The 15615-nt window shown below is 37.7% G+C and overlaps 1 protein-coding gene across 1 annotated transcript in view; it reads left to right on the plus strand.

The window, feature by feature from the left end:
• The window catches only part of RSPO3 (R-spondin 3), a 76883-nt gene that overhangs the window by 29265 nt on the left and 32003 nt on the right, over positions 1-15615 (plus strand). The window contains exons 2-4 of the mRNA XM_006200030.4: positions 3903-4094; positions 5648-5794; positions 10370-10567. Of these exons, the coding sequence (XP_006200092.1) occupies positions 3903-4094; positions 5648-5794; positions 10370-10567 (537 nt within the window). The remainder of the gene's footprint in view (positions 1-3902; positions 4095-5647; positions 5795-10369; positions 10568-15615) is intronic.

Here is a 15615-nt window from a genome sequence, read left to right on the forward strand (position 1 = left end):
ATCTAAACTCACTGTTTGTCTAGTAGTTTATAGCATTTCTTTGAGTCCTGGTCTGGGATTCCAGAATAAGTAATTGTGATAGTTTCTATCCTCACTAACAGCAGTCACTACAGTTAATTTAGCTTTCTATGAAAGGTGTGCTTCGAAAGCAAAAGTGGTACGGAAATACAAAGTATTACTCAAATGAGCTGATAATACACTTTTTTCTCTTCCTAATCTGGACTACTATCCCTTCTGGCATTCTTCAGCTCCTCCCCCTTTCAAGATGTTTTCTCTTATTAAAGGACTCTCATGTACATCTCTGGCAACCATCACCATATTAAGCTCCATCTACTAACCATCACTTTTTTGATATTTCATAAAGTATGCAAAATCAATGACCCCAAGCCATGTTTAATTTTTAGATCTTCTTATTCTCTGTACTTTGCCCCAACCCTCCAACTGCAGACTTTTCTTCAGCCATCCCTCTCCTTTCTATTCACTGACTGGAACTCAAAACACACCTCAAATTCTCTTACTCGTTCAATGCACATTCTGTTGGTCAGCATGTTTGATTGATGCTGTCTCCCAAGCATTGGACGATGCATCCCTTCCTTACCACATGACGCTGCCTCTGCTATATTTTAAGCCATCATCAGTCTCTTTACCTTGATCACTGCATTCATCTTCTCCTAATTTCTGTGCCTGCCATGCTGCCAGGTAAATTGCCTTTCTAATACAAATATGATCATGTCACTCACGAGCTTGAAGTCCTCCAGATCTACGGAACAGTTTCCTTGGCAGAGCCCACAACGTGTTCTATAGTTTAGATCTACCCTGTGCTTTCAGCTTTCTTGATGTCTCGTATCTCCATTAACGTCTACTTACGCATCAGTCACGTGGACCTCGTGCCAGGCTCCTTCTGAGTACAGGTAATTGTGTTCCCTCCTCTAGCTCTGCCATAGCCGCTTACGTACTGATAACTTCAACAGATCTTCTAAGATTAAGTTCAAATGTTAGCTATTCTGTGAAACCTCCCCGCCACCCACACCTCCACTGTTCATATAAAATTATAGTACAAAAACATTGTTTGAAAAAAAAAGTGATTCAGAAATAGAAAATAAAGTTATTATTAGAGTGGAAAAAAAGAAGTAGCATGACAAAGTAGAAGTCTATTTTCTGTTTTAGAATCGTAAGATTTTAAGGCTGAAAGGACTGCTACAATCAATCCAGAACAAAGTTTTCTGTGGTTTCCATATAAAAAGTAAAAACTCTTGCCTTAAGATGAAGTTTGGGAAATCTGTATCTAGTTGTGTAACACCAGCTGCCTAATTTGAGTGATCCTTATACAGCATTCAAGAAAGCGAACACCACACCACTCAACTGAAAAAAAATCTAGGATCACAGAATCTGAGCTTCATAGTCTCGATTCTTCTCGCTTTGCCCAGCATAATACTTAAACCTTCCTGAAGAGACAAAGTTTGCCATACTTGTACCGGCCCATATTCAAAATTCTGATTAAAGGCAAACAGGAATTTTCTTTGCCAGTGAGGACCATATGTCTTCTTTACTTTTTCAAAACCTATTTTGTTAAAAGCTTTTGTCTAAAATGGCAAAATATGAAAAAAAAATCAAGCAAAAAGAGTGATTGTACTGTAGTGTACGAGTTGACTGTGCTATAGTTCATCAGTAAAAATTTTAAAGAGGGACTTGAGCAACATACTTTGGCATATCTCATAATCTGGGGGGAAACTGTTACCAATCATGGGACCCGCCAGACCCCTCTCTTGGAGACGTTTCCAAATATTCAAGCCCCAATTTTTAAAATAAAATTTATTTAAAGGTGTATCAGTTTTTGAGGCTCTAAACATGTAAATCATGCTTCTTTTCATAACTAATCTTATTTAAAGTTATAACTAACAAAAATTTCAAGGGGCTTAAAACTACAATTGTGTTTCCTGTGAGCAACTGCATTTCAGAGATAAAGATAGACTGGTGTAGACCAATCCAGTCCATCTTAATTTAAATTCAGAGTCACTTTCTACCCTGAGCTTGGAGTAATTTACTTTCAAACTGAGGTCTACCTTTCCATAGACAGTTCTTATGAAAACGTTTTACAGGTCTTTATCTACACCTCTCGCTTTCTGAAATGGGTCAGTTAGATTCTGAACACATGGAGCTCTCTTCACCCCTTTCTGTTTTAGAGTCTTTCCCCTCTTAAAAGATGTACACATTTTCCGCAAGTCTCCAATGCTGGACTTAATAGCAAGAAAAATGACCCTGTTACTTGGAAGGCAGTGTTCACTGACAAGTCCCCCAGGTCCTATAATGTCTAAACCTCCTGTGCCACTTTATATGTCCGCCCCACCCCACAGAGGCGCATGTACAGGAAAAGCAGACTTCCCTTCCCCCACACATTTCCTCATTTTATTTACAAAACTCTTGGAATGAGAATGAGCTGCTTGTGGTTCCTGTGGCTGATTCAGGGATGGTTTCCTCTAAGCAGAGGATGCTGGTCAACCAAGTGACCTCTCTGCAGCTAACCCATGCACCCCTGTGGTAAGCCTGATTGGGCTTATGGGGACCACTTCTCACTGAGTCTGGTGGGATTCACTTTCGCAGTAGAGTACTTAGCAATAATCAAACATCCCTGTGAAGACAGACTTAATAATAGCAAGGTCTCTGCCATCGCCGACGGTAGTCAGAAATACACAGGGATCCACTTTGCATTCTTGGGCATCAACCTTGCTGCTCATGAGGGTCAGGATCATTCCTTTCTGGATTTCTGAAGGGCCAATAAAGCTATTAATATTGTAATGGAATAGAGAAGACATTAGGAGAAGAACTCCTCCTCAACACCAGATAAGTGAGAAACACACCTCAGTCAGCAGCTATCCGTCAGCTCTCATGTAGGTGTCCACGACCAGTTAGTGGTCGTCAAAAGGGTTTATTAAAGTTGTGAAGCTCCCAAGTAAACACGAATCTTCCAAATGTTTGTTTATATTTGCTCAAATGTGTTAATGAATAGTCTCACCACACACATTGGTGACTCTTAGAAACCTTGGAATTCTTAGGAATATCTGTAATAGTAGCCCTTAGTATGGACTGGTCACTTCCTCACCAAATACACATTTCACTTAAGTAAATGAAAGATGAGGGCATAGAAACTATAAGACCTCTCTCCTAAATGATCAAATGTTGAATATAACTTATTATAAATAGTATCACAAATACTCACATGTGATCCAAACTGCTGGTAAGATAAACCTCACATTTTCACCATCATATCCATTTAAACTGAAAAATGTTAAACTCATGATGGAAGAAATATTTCAGGAGAGAGTTAGCAGAGAGGGAAGGCGCTGAATAGCTACATGGTTGCAGAATTAATTCGCATTGGATCAAAGAGTAAAATTGTGTTCTCTGATAGACCACAGTTGAAAAAAAAAATATCCTGGAACATACTGTCCTTACTCAAATTAAGCCCCAGTCTATGTTGTCACCTTTGCTTGAAGAAATTAGAGACATGTGCTTATCATCCACCACATAAATGAAAAGCAAAACTAATGTGTATTGATATCAGCGAATGAGCACAAAATATCCACTCTCTAATCTGCCAAGGTGCTAGTTCAGTGAGGATATTTCCACTGGGTATATACTATCTATAATATTTTGAGGCAATATATTCTTATTTTTTAAATGCTCACATTTTAAGGACTTTGGAATTAAAACCAACGTATGTATGTATTAAAGGGAAATTCCAGATCACTGAAAAGCGAGGGAAGAATTCCTAGCCTATTCACCCATTGCCACCAAATTGAAAGCGAATGAAAGAAAATGTATGTCCTGCCCAGAGAATGTCACGGAACTTCTACACTGGTGATTTAACCTTTGTTTTTGTCTTTCTACATTTGTCCCCCCAGTGCATCCTAACGTCAGTCAAGGCTGCCAAGGAGGCTGTGCAACATGTTCAGATTACAATGGGTGTTTGTCATGTAAGCCCAAACTATTTTTTGTTCTGGAAAGAATTGGCATGAAGCAGATCGGAGTGTGTCTCTCTTCATGTCCAAGTGGATATTATGGAACTCGATATCCAGATATAAATAAGTGTACAAGTAAGTGCCTACACAAAATTGTGTTTTTATCTCATCCCTGGGTACTTTCCAGATTTGAAACGTCCTCTAGTGTATTTGTGATATTCAGTGTTAAGTAAATAATAATATTTATCTGATAATTAGGTTAAAGCATACTTGGACTTCATCTCTAGGGCAGGAAAATTTTTACCACTTAAGAAAAACACTCCAGTTCTGAGGAGCATTTTTTTTTTCATTGTAAAAACAAAACCCGAGAACATGGCTATTATTTATTGAACCTGTAGAAAAGCGCTGCAGGAACCAGCGCCACCCGAGTCCCCACCACCATCACTGAATGCAAGCGTGCAGTGACTTAGGAAGCACGTCAGCTGCTTCTGCTCCAAGAAGGACTCCCGTGCAGCAGCTGAAACACTTACTGATCACTTGGAAATAAATGTTGAAAACGCCCTCGTATCACTTCTCATCTGGACCCTGAAAGTCTTCTTTCCACACTGCAGACCCAGTAACCTTTCAAAATGTAAATTAGAAAATGTCATTCCTCCATCACACACCACATCTAGCCCGCCTTCCTCTCCAAACTCGCCTCCTACGGCTGGCCCTCGACCACTTTGCATGAACCTCATTGGCCTTCTTGCAGGATCTCCCCACCTCAGGGCTTTTGCAATGACTGTTCTAGGCTCACCATCCTGGCAGTTTGGGAAGCTCTTTGCTTGGCTGGCTCTCTCCTTTCATTCTAGATTCTGTGCATATGTCACCTTCTCAGAGAGGCATTATACCTCTTATCCAAAATCATCAACCCCTTCCCCTTATCAGTCATTTTTCCTCCCTTTTTCTCCCTTTTGTTTTTGCTGTCATTTTTTTTCCCACTGTACTTATCACCCTGGAATCACACTGCCTGTTTCAAAAAACCACACTGCTCTGTGTCCTGAGCCAATTACATAATTTTTCTGAGCCTCAGTTTCCTTATCTGTAAAATGGAAGTCATAATATGGGCTACTGCATTGGGTTATTGTATGGTTTAAATGTCTTAATATTGTAAAATACTTGCAGCAGAGTCTGACTTATCATAATCGCCATATAAGGGTGAGCTATCATTATTGTCCATTGTATCTCTCCTCCTAGAATGCAAGCTTTGTGAAGGATGGACCTTCTCTCTCTGCTGTCAACCTATACTTAGAAGAGTGCTTGGCACAGAATGGGCAATCAAATATTTGTTGAATGAACAAATAGGCCTCAAGAGCAGCAAAAAGGCAACATCCTAGCCCATTTCATTAAAGTTCTAATGAAACATTTTTCACTGTCATTTAATATAAATAGACACTTGGTCTTATAAATATTCTTGTCAAAAATTTTTTCATGTGGCAATAAGTACAATCGTTTTGAAATCAAAACCTGATGTACATCCACTAAACGACGATGGAGGAATCATATAATTTGAAAAATAATTTTGAGCCCTAAATGTGTGTTTGACACAACAGTTGCATGTGCCTGTGTCATAAGCATGCAGAACTGCACCAGCAATCATTAAGTGAAAGTAATGAAAGCATACTTCTGTTTTCTTTTTTCGTTTTCAGAATGCAAAGCTGACTGTGATACCTGTTTCAACAAAAATTTCTGCACAAAGTGTAAAAGTGGATTTTACTTACACCTCGGAAAGTGCCTTGACAATTGCCCGGAAGGGTTGGAAGCCAATAACCACACCATGGAGTGCGTCAGTATTGGTGAGCAGGAGCGCTAAGGCTTAGGAGGGACAGGAAACACCTGAGATGATAATGTCAGTCTCCGTGGGAGTGATGCTCCAAGCCCCATCTCACAGACACCAGAGGGACTGCCTCTAACAGGCTCTCTCCCCTTCTTCATGAAGATGCCATCTTAATGAGCCTTACTCAATATGTGTAACAGTAAATTCAACACCTTGTGGGTGCACCATTATTTCTTAGGGACTGTCGATAACTGTTTCAACTATTCTGATCCTGATAGATTTATTTCTTTTCATTAGTTAATGAATTTTATGTATAGTAATTTATAGCTGTACCTACATATTTAATCTTGAACTACGTTTCCACCTTAGGTTAAAGTTCCTGCCTAGGTCTAATGTCAACCAGTGATTTTCCAAAAGGAGGAAACATATTCTCTGGATACATCCCATTACTACTTAGTAGATGGATCAAAGACTCAGAGAACTGGATCTGATATGGTTAAAAAAAAAAATCTCAGTTTTCTTCTCTCACACTGCTTTGCTGAAATACCCTGCTTGCCCAGGTTTTCAGAAACAAGGAGAGGATTTTGGACTTACTCAAACTGACAGAAGGACACAGTCCCAGGGTCTGATTTATTGCAGGCTGAGTTTCCTGGAGGAGAGGCTCCTCAGACAAGTTGTTTGTCTAAATAACGGATCACTGTCAGGCTATATTTTTCCTCTTTTAAATGGTATGCAGCTACCACAGCTACAAGTTTGATGAACAGTTGGGGAGCAGATGCTAAACCAAATGGAGAGGCAGCATACTAAATCTCAGAATCCCCTGGGCAAGAGCTGCAAGAACCTTTGATGCTGCACTGATGTTGGCACATGAACACAAATGTCCCCTTGATTCGGTGCAAGATAGTGTCCAGGACACCCCTAGGGTCCCCACAGACAGACCCACTAGAATCTACAGAATTGGAGTAATAACTCTGAAGGGGAGGTTTAACCACTTCACGTCCACATGAGACTCTTATTTCTAAACAAAGTTTTTGCGGGAATGAAACAAATAGATGATATTTTAAAGATAATTTCAGAAGCATCTGGAAAGCTTTCCTGAAACAGTTCATGGCTCAATTTGGTTCAGTCTTTTTTTTTTTTCCTCTAGTCAATAAAAACACAGGAAAATAACCTAGCAAACAGGGTAAGAGGTGCACGAGAAAGCACTTGAAGTTCATCTCTCTGTAGATCCTGAGGGCTGACGATTAGAGGTAATAGGTTCCAAACTGTGGAGAAAATAGGAAACAGTTCTGTGGAATATGCAAGGACAGACATTCAGGATGAGCTGCAGAGAGTCTGCGGTATTGTCCCACCCGGGAAAGGGACAAATGTTTAGATTTTCTCAGTTGTTTAAAGTCTTCAAAGGCCATTTATCTTAAATGTGTTCGTGCTTTCCTGTCAGAAAGAGCATTTAACACCTGGAGCTGCTGGAACAGCTATTCAAGCTTACTGGTAATTCATACTACTGTTCAGACAAAGACTATTTTGTAACGCAATCAAATTTAATAAATTTATATATTTTAGAATAGGGGTTAGCAATCTAAAAGCCAGTTAGTGAATCTGGCTCACAGAACGGAGAGGTATAAATGACCTAGGACATAGGAACAGGCAAATCAGCAGCTTTAGTTCCGGGCTGGCTCTTGCTGCTTTCTCTGTAAGAGATGCCTCCTGAGCATGGTGTGGGCCGTGCCCATGGGCTTGCCTCAGAATTTTATGAAAGAGGATGACCTGCTTGATTATCACCAAGGAGCATTAAAGCCTATTCCTTTAACGAGGACCCAGAGAGCGGAAACGGTGATCCCAAGGACACAGTGTTATTGTGCTGTGTTATTGTCAGTGCTATAATTAGCACCTCAACCCTAGCTCTCTAGGGCAGAGGTTGAAGAAGATGACTCTCTTTTTGCTAAAATCTATCCTGTATGACTTGCTTCTTACTCAGATTTTAAATTGAGAGAACGTGTCATAAACAGAGAAGACACCCCCCCCCCATACAGAGCTAGGGTGAAAGGCTTAGGTCGCTGCATATCCACTCCCCATGCTGTGCAGATCAAATTAAGCATTAATGGCAATGGAATCCAGTTTTATAGGAGAACACATTTTCTTCCACTTTATGCTCCAGATATTTGCTTCCTTTCTGCACTGTCATTCTGTCATCCTCATTGCTCTTCTTGGAGAGCTGGCCTTGCTCAAGTAGTCACAGAGGGAAGATACCAAGCTCCAAACAGTGAGCAGCGAAGTAGACGGCCCTGCAATGGTTCTCTCTGGAACCATGCAGTCAGTCAGCAAGGATGAGAACACACAAATCGTGTTGTGGTGAGACCACTACTGGTGAAAGAGCCAATTCAAATTTTCTCCCAATTCAAGAGTCCCTTTTACAGCATTCCAGGCTGATGATCAGCCACGGCATGAACACTTCCAGGGACAAGGAGCTAATTACATTTTTGAGACACTTGTTTCATTAGTGAACAGTTAAACATTTCCAATGTTAAGATTGTTCTTAATACAACAGATAGAAGAAATACAGAAGTTGAACAGTTCTAATTTTTCTTAATTACTTCTTAACAAAGGGTGTTCCAGTTCTACATTGTTCATTTAATGACAATTTTATATGACTTTAATCATCCTTTTCTGTTGTCTTTGCAGAATTTCCTTTTTTTTCCCCAGAAATATGTTTTGGACACTAACATTAAAGGTTCACAAAAGACTCTAGTCTTTTGCAAAGAAAAATTCTCCTCCTTTCAGGGCTTTTAAACTGCCCCATCTTATTAGAGCTCTTGATTATCTGCACTCATTAGTTTTGAATATTTTTCCTTCTTCTTCTTCTTCAATGGAATAATCTAAGATTGTCATTAAAATTTCATTTTTTAGAACCATTCATCCTCTGACTAAAGACTCATAGCTACCTAGGTTGTAATTTGTAAGATCTGTTTTTCTGAAGCCTAGCTTAGACATAACATTTGCCTAGACCACCTTTGCTCTTACGAAAAAGAACCAATGTTTTGGTCATTTCTACATCATATAATTTTTCTAATTTAGTTCTCATATTTCTGGCTTTAAATGAATCCTGGACAAAGTTACAGCTTACAAATTTGGATTTTTATTTTTCCATTTGCTTTCTTGGAAGTGTTTTTAATTGTATGTGCTCAAGATCGCCTGCTTTTTAATGACTAATATTTATCGGGATCAGAGACATGACCTTAACTAGCAAGGGATTATATCATTAAGTGACTTGATTTCCCTACTCTTTAACCAAAATTATAATGGTATAACTGAGCATGAAGACTCTTTTTGAAAGTGGTTCAGTAAAGTTCATGTAAGTTCATAGAAACTTACATTCACTTATCTAATCATTTCCATTTAACTCTGTTTTTCATTCAGATACCTGAAAGTGACTGGGAAAAAATGTGAAAATAATGTATGATGAATAATTTTAAACTTCAAAAACATTTAGGTTATATTTCTTAACTTGTATGAAAAATAGTATTCTGCTCTAAAATATGGATTCTTTAAATCAGAAGGCAGTAAGAAAGGTTACTGGAAATTTGTTTTGTGGAAAGAGAGTCATATCATATGAAAGAGTTACTATTGCAAGCTGTTTCAGTTGTTGTTAAGTTAGGAAGTTCTATGAACACAAATATAAGATATTTATTTTTGTGATAAGCACAAAAATCTAAGACCTTGAAAAACCAAGACTGAAAAAAAAAAGAGAGATTAATACATACAGAAAAAGGGGAAAATCTACAAAAGCAGGTTTAGAAAAGGTACATCAGTTGATCCTAGAAATCAGTCAGGTCAAGTGAATTTTAGAAGCAGTTTATCAGCTGAAATTGACCCAGAATTCACTTAACCTAGATGCTGCTATGGCTGATCCACACCCATTAATTAATGATAATACTTAAGTACTCAACAGCATGTGAAATAGAAAAGGCAGTGAATTGGAGGCCAAGGACCTGGATTCATATTTTGCTTAACCATTCTCTAGCACAGAAGTTCTCAATGTGCGTTCTCAGTACCTGCAAATCAGCATCACATGTATTATTAGAAGTGCAAGTTCCCAGGCCCCAGCCCAGACAACTGGATCAGAAGCTCTGGGTGGGGAGGGGTCCAGCATTCTTTGTTTTAGCAAGCCCTCCCTGCAGGTGATTCTGTTGCATGCTAAACTCTGAGAAGCAGTTTTCTAGTATGTAATAATGACTGATCTGTCAAGTTATGGTCAGGATCAATCAGTAATTGTAGCACTGCTCTAGCAATAGTAAAGCAGTGGTCAGTTGTGAGTAATTATATAAGTGCCTAGATTAATCGAACTACAGTGGAAAGTAAACTCAATGTAAGAGTGAGGTTACCTGAGAATATGAGTACTAAAAAGTGGAAAACATTATATTCCTACCTCTCCCTTTCTCTCTGTTTTATCTTTAAGTCATCTTGCCCAGCTTTGTTCTGCAGGATTTCTGCTCAGAACTGGGGCAAGTATTGATGGAAGCAAGTCTTTTTGTTTGTTTAACAATTGTGAAACTATTGTGAGCAAACTGAGGCTGTTCCTGGCGTTCTGTTTCAGTGCACTGTGAGGCCAGTGAATGGAGTCCTTGGAGTCCGTGCACGAAGAAAGGAAAAACGTGTGGCTTCAAAAGAGGGACTGAAACACGGGTCCGAGAAATAATACAGCATCCGTCAGCAAAGGGTAACCTGTGTCCCCCCACCAGTGAGACAAGAAAGTGTACAGTGCAAAGAAAGAAGTGTCAGAAGGGAGAAAGAGGTACAGTCATACTGACAACATGTGCTTGTTTGACCCCTTGTGATTTGATGCAAATTTCACTTTATTTCTTAGGAAACATTATCACTCATATCTAAAAACCTTAAAATGTGTACCAGACAAAGAATAAGTTGGCTGCAAATTATAGAATATTGAGCTGGTCCTCTTAAAAACTGGAGTTTGATATGAGGACTTTGAACTACACAGAAGTGTGCTAATTGAATCCCGGTGAAAGGGTATGCGTTATAGGTGTTCATGCCTGTATCTTCCTTTGGGGTCATTATTTTTCCTATCATCCACCTTCCCAGTGCCTAGAAAACTTACAGGAAGCCTCATAAACACAAAGTCTAATAGCATTTGGTGCACGACCGTGATGAATGTCAGCCATCAACTGATCCCTTTCCTCATTGCCTACAAACCAAAGTCGTGTCATGAGGTTTAAGCTTTTGTAGCTAAATGTGTCTTAAATGTTACATAGGATTTTTAAAATATTTAAAATGGATGTATTCTTTAATACTGACTTTATAGTTAAAGAGAATGACCAAGACTGTTTTATAAGTATAATACAAGCATTAATGACATTTTACCCCCAGATTTTTTTTCACAGTACATTAACTTTATATATTAGTTTACAGAGCCTAAAAGATCAATATTAAAATAACTCTGTGTCAGGGCTTGTTCTGAAGTCTTATGAGTGTCAAGGGAAAATATACTATTTAACATGATGATTTAAGGTGATGAAACTTTTATTTAGAAGATTTGCAGTTGTTGACTTTTAAAACATATTTTTTTTATATTTCCCACTAATGCCTTCAGCACCTCTGCCTACAAACATGTAGCTTTATATAACTATTGGCAGCCATTGGGTGAGCCTATAAATGATCTTCTCAACTAATTGCAGCTTGAAAGGAGTTTGGCTGACCTTATAGTTGAACTTCCTTTGCTTATTTCATTCATTAGGTTCATTCGACATCATTTTACTGATTTTTTTCTTTATGGACACACGTATTGCTAAGCGCTGGAGATTTACAACTCAATACAGCACGATCTCTATCCTGAAGGTACACTCAAGGTCCAGTGGAAGGTTGAGATGTTTAAACACATAATCACAGCATCACACAGTAAGGAAGATGGTAGGTGTGTGAAAAATTTCAGTGGAGGGTGCTGTGCAAACTTGAACTTCACTCATACAAGAAAGAACTTAGGTCACCCGTACTTTGCAGAGCGTCTTCACTGTACCGAAAGAATTGACCATCATCAAGATGGATCCAGCCTGTTGTTGCCATTAGTAATAAAGTAGTTAATGTGATAAACTTCTTGAAGACATGAGTTATTTTAAAGAGAACTTCAAGCTTTTGTAAATTTGTAAGAGGTTTTGATTAAAATTAGGTTTAAGGAATGAAAGTTGGCTAGTAAAAAAGGTCTTCCTGGCATTTGTTACCAATTAATTTAAAACATCTTAGATTTTAAAAGTTGGATTTGGAAATCAAATATTTCATCACTCTACTTGTTGGTAAGCTCCACAGCCGTACATTTACTTATGTTTACTAAATTTTCCTGGAATTTAATGACTTACAGGTGGTCTTTGCTCTTATTATTCTTCCCACAAAAGATTCTACATGACTAATCAGTATTCAGTATACTTTCCTTTAAGTGAAGAAAATCTCATCCAATTAAAAAATTAAATTATGATGCTAATTACATTTTATTTCTTTTATTTGAGCATGCGGGCTTTTAATGTATTTTGCTAGCACTTAACTTAAACATTAACACTGAAAATGCAGGTTTTTAAAATTAGCAACCCACAAACAAGATAAATAATGCCACAAGGAATTTAAAATAGTAACTGAACATTAGTTTGACCTAAGAGTCCCTTTCTGGTCATTAGTCTTCCCCTCTGAGTAGGATACAGTGACATTTTACATTTGCAAAGAGAACTTTATACAACTAGAAAAATGTGGGTGCTCTATTCTTTTTTCAAATTTGATAATCCATAGACTACCAAGTATGAAATACGGATGACATTTATAATTAAATTCAAGATTTAGTTCCATTTTTATTTGATCTTCATTCATTTTTTGATGTGTCTGTCACAAGTGTTTTCTCAGGTAGCCTAGGAATGTAAAACAGGAAAGAAGCTGCTCCTCCATTCCTTACTTCTCTAACCTATTAGTTTTCTTACCCTCTCTTAATGGTAACTCAATGTCAAATATTCTATCTGAACATGAAGAAGCCAAATAGGAAAGTGATTATGACTTCTGGACATGCCACTCTATCAAATGATTTGTCACATCAAAATAATAGCACCACCCGGAGTCTTCTTGTGTATACTGTACATCTCAGAGCTACACCACAGAGTGATGAGCACAATAAAGTGATAAAGACATGAAATAGCTATTACTTGAATTGTACCTAATTGCTTATAGATTCATAAAATAACTCTTTTAGGTTCATGGCTTGAGCATTTCCAGATGAGTAAGCTAAAAGATAAAGTTTCTTAAAACAAAATGTAACCTGAAAATCTTGACTTTAAACTTACATCTATCATCCCTGCCTAAGAGGTTAACAATAGACAGAGGTAGATAACTCATGTTTGGAAAAGGTATGGAGCATGTGTTCAGGATTTTTTCTGCTGTGTTGTAATTGCCAAAGGCAAGGTCTCCGGGGAAGAATGATAAGATCCAGAAATGACTTTCCAACATGTACACAAAGAAGAAGCTAAATAGGAGGAACTAGTTTTTAGTAACAGAATGGATCATTCTAGTTGTGAGATGCATGTTAATGTAGATGAAATTTTCATATATGTATGAAAATTGATTGCAAAATCTTACACATACACACATTTTTCTTTACTGATATTCTTAGAATAGTTATGTAAGTTAATCTGAGGATATAAATGTAGTGTCTGTGACCTCAAATCAAAATTTCATCTCATATACTGTTTGTTTGCACATTTGGGATTATTTCCCTTTACCTGACATGCTCCCTTTTGATCAGCCTTAACTTCTTCATCAATTATGAGCTTCAATAAGAAGTTATTACCATTGCAGTAGTTTCTAGTTTGAGCTTATCCCAACTAAATTATTTATCTGAAAAGTCAAAGATAGATAACATGTGTTTAAGAAATTCTAAAGGCTAACATATATATTAGTATCACATGCATTAAACAATATATTGAAATAGAAGTCAACAAGGAGAAAACGCACTTTCAATGCCACCTTAATTGATCAACTCCTTTGATATATCAGGTATAACCCTCTTAGATAAGAGGAAGTGAAACAGAACAGGGAAATATATATGTGTCTACATTTGATGCAAAAGAGTGATTTTTTTGTTTGTGTGGTGCAGGGGTGCAGAGGAAGGAAGATTGCCAAACATGTTTCTCATTCATTTGTACATTCCTTTATTTAATTGAAGAGAACTCCCTATAGATACTGGGGTTTTGAGGCAATTCACAAAGAATGAAAATTTTTTTCCTTTGATGAATTGCACGAAGAAGATTCTAATTAATTACATGAAGTGCGTAATCTTGGGAAAGAAAAGAGAGAGAACATAGTCATGGAAAAAATGGGGCAGGGTCTACTTTCTTGGTGTAAAGAACTAGCATCCTTCCTAGCAGAAAAAGAGAAAAGAATCCATTAAAATATAAATAAGTAAAATGTCCACAGACATTTCCGGGGAAGAAACAAATGTGGAAATTATTGCATTTTTTGGACATACTGTAGGTCTCCTTAGGTGCCTTCCCAAAACTAAAAATAAAGTCATAAAAGTTTATTAGGTTTTACACAGAGGAAAAGTGTTATATGTTAACTCATAAATTTCTATTAATCTTATCTTCAAATACCAGTGTTAATAAATGTGCATTATATTTATCATGAACACTCTATTTTAAATTATTGCAAAATCAGTTTTAAAAAATAAGTCTGCTTTGTTCCCAGGTTTGTTCCTCTGTCTTTCAGTTTACTTCTTAAAAATCTTTATAACATCTATCCCAGTGATGAATAGTTGAGTTTTCTACAGGAAGGATTCATATTAAATATTCATTCAAATTCAAAACAAGTCATTTAGCCAAAATTTTAGAACAGTTCTCAAAATCCAAATAGAAGATTTCATTAGCTCAAAATTGTAGGATGCCAACTGGCTTAGAGCATTTCGATGATGTCCTCTCACCACCTTCACCTCATGGAGGAAGACCAGCTGGCCTACGGACACTCATCCTGTTTAAGCGCTGGAGGATGGAAGCTTTCTGCTCTTTCCCTACAGCCAATCAGTATACTAGGCCCTTTGATATAGATCAGAGAAAACTGACCAAGTACAGAACTGAGGTAATAATGGCATTCAAAACTACGATTTTCAGTCAGGCATGATTTTGCCTCCAGGGCACACTTCTGATTATCACACTTGGAGGAGGGGGATGCTACAGGCATCTGGTGGGTAGAGGCCAGAGATGCTGTTAAACATTCTACGATGCACAGGACAGCTCCACACAAAGTTATCTGCCAGGAATGCCAAGGATGAGAGACCCTGGTGTTAACAGTCTCTCTTTGTTATCCTTATTTGGGGACTAGTCAGTCCTTACCCAAATAGGTTTTTTTGTTTAGATTCTGGGAAGGACCAGTGAAAATATTTCATTGCCACTAATGGAAATCTGCACATGGTGCAAACCTTTGGTAGCAAGGACAAAATGGTAGAACAGAGGGGAAATTTCTGCCCCTAATCAAAGCAAAGGTAATAATCAATTTTATCAAAAAATGAATATGCTTTTCATTTAAAATATTCCAGTACCACACAAAAATATTTAGATATGTTCAAAACCTCTAAGAAAGCTAGTCTATTGCAAATAAATAATGCCTTTCATGCTGAGAGATGTTCCTTAATATAAATGTATGGATTTTCCCTTAAAGGCTAAACCCAGTTTTTCATTTAATGCTTGCAGTGGAGAAGCTACCATTTGTTTAATCACTGTTCAGCTTTCCCTTCCCCGAGACTAAGTATGTGGCTATAGCCATCTCTTGTTTTTTAATACTCTCCTATCTATTAGGTTGAACCAT

The sequence above is a fragment of the Vicugna pacos genome, chromosome 8, assembly GCF_048564905.1.
Source record: "Vicugna pacos chromosome 8, VicPac4, whole genome shotgun sequence".
Taxonomy (NCBI): domain Eukaryota; kingdom Metazoa; phylum Chordata; class Mammalia; order Artiodactyla; family Camelidae; genus Vicugna; species Vicugna pacos.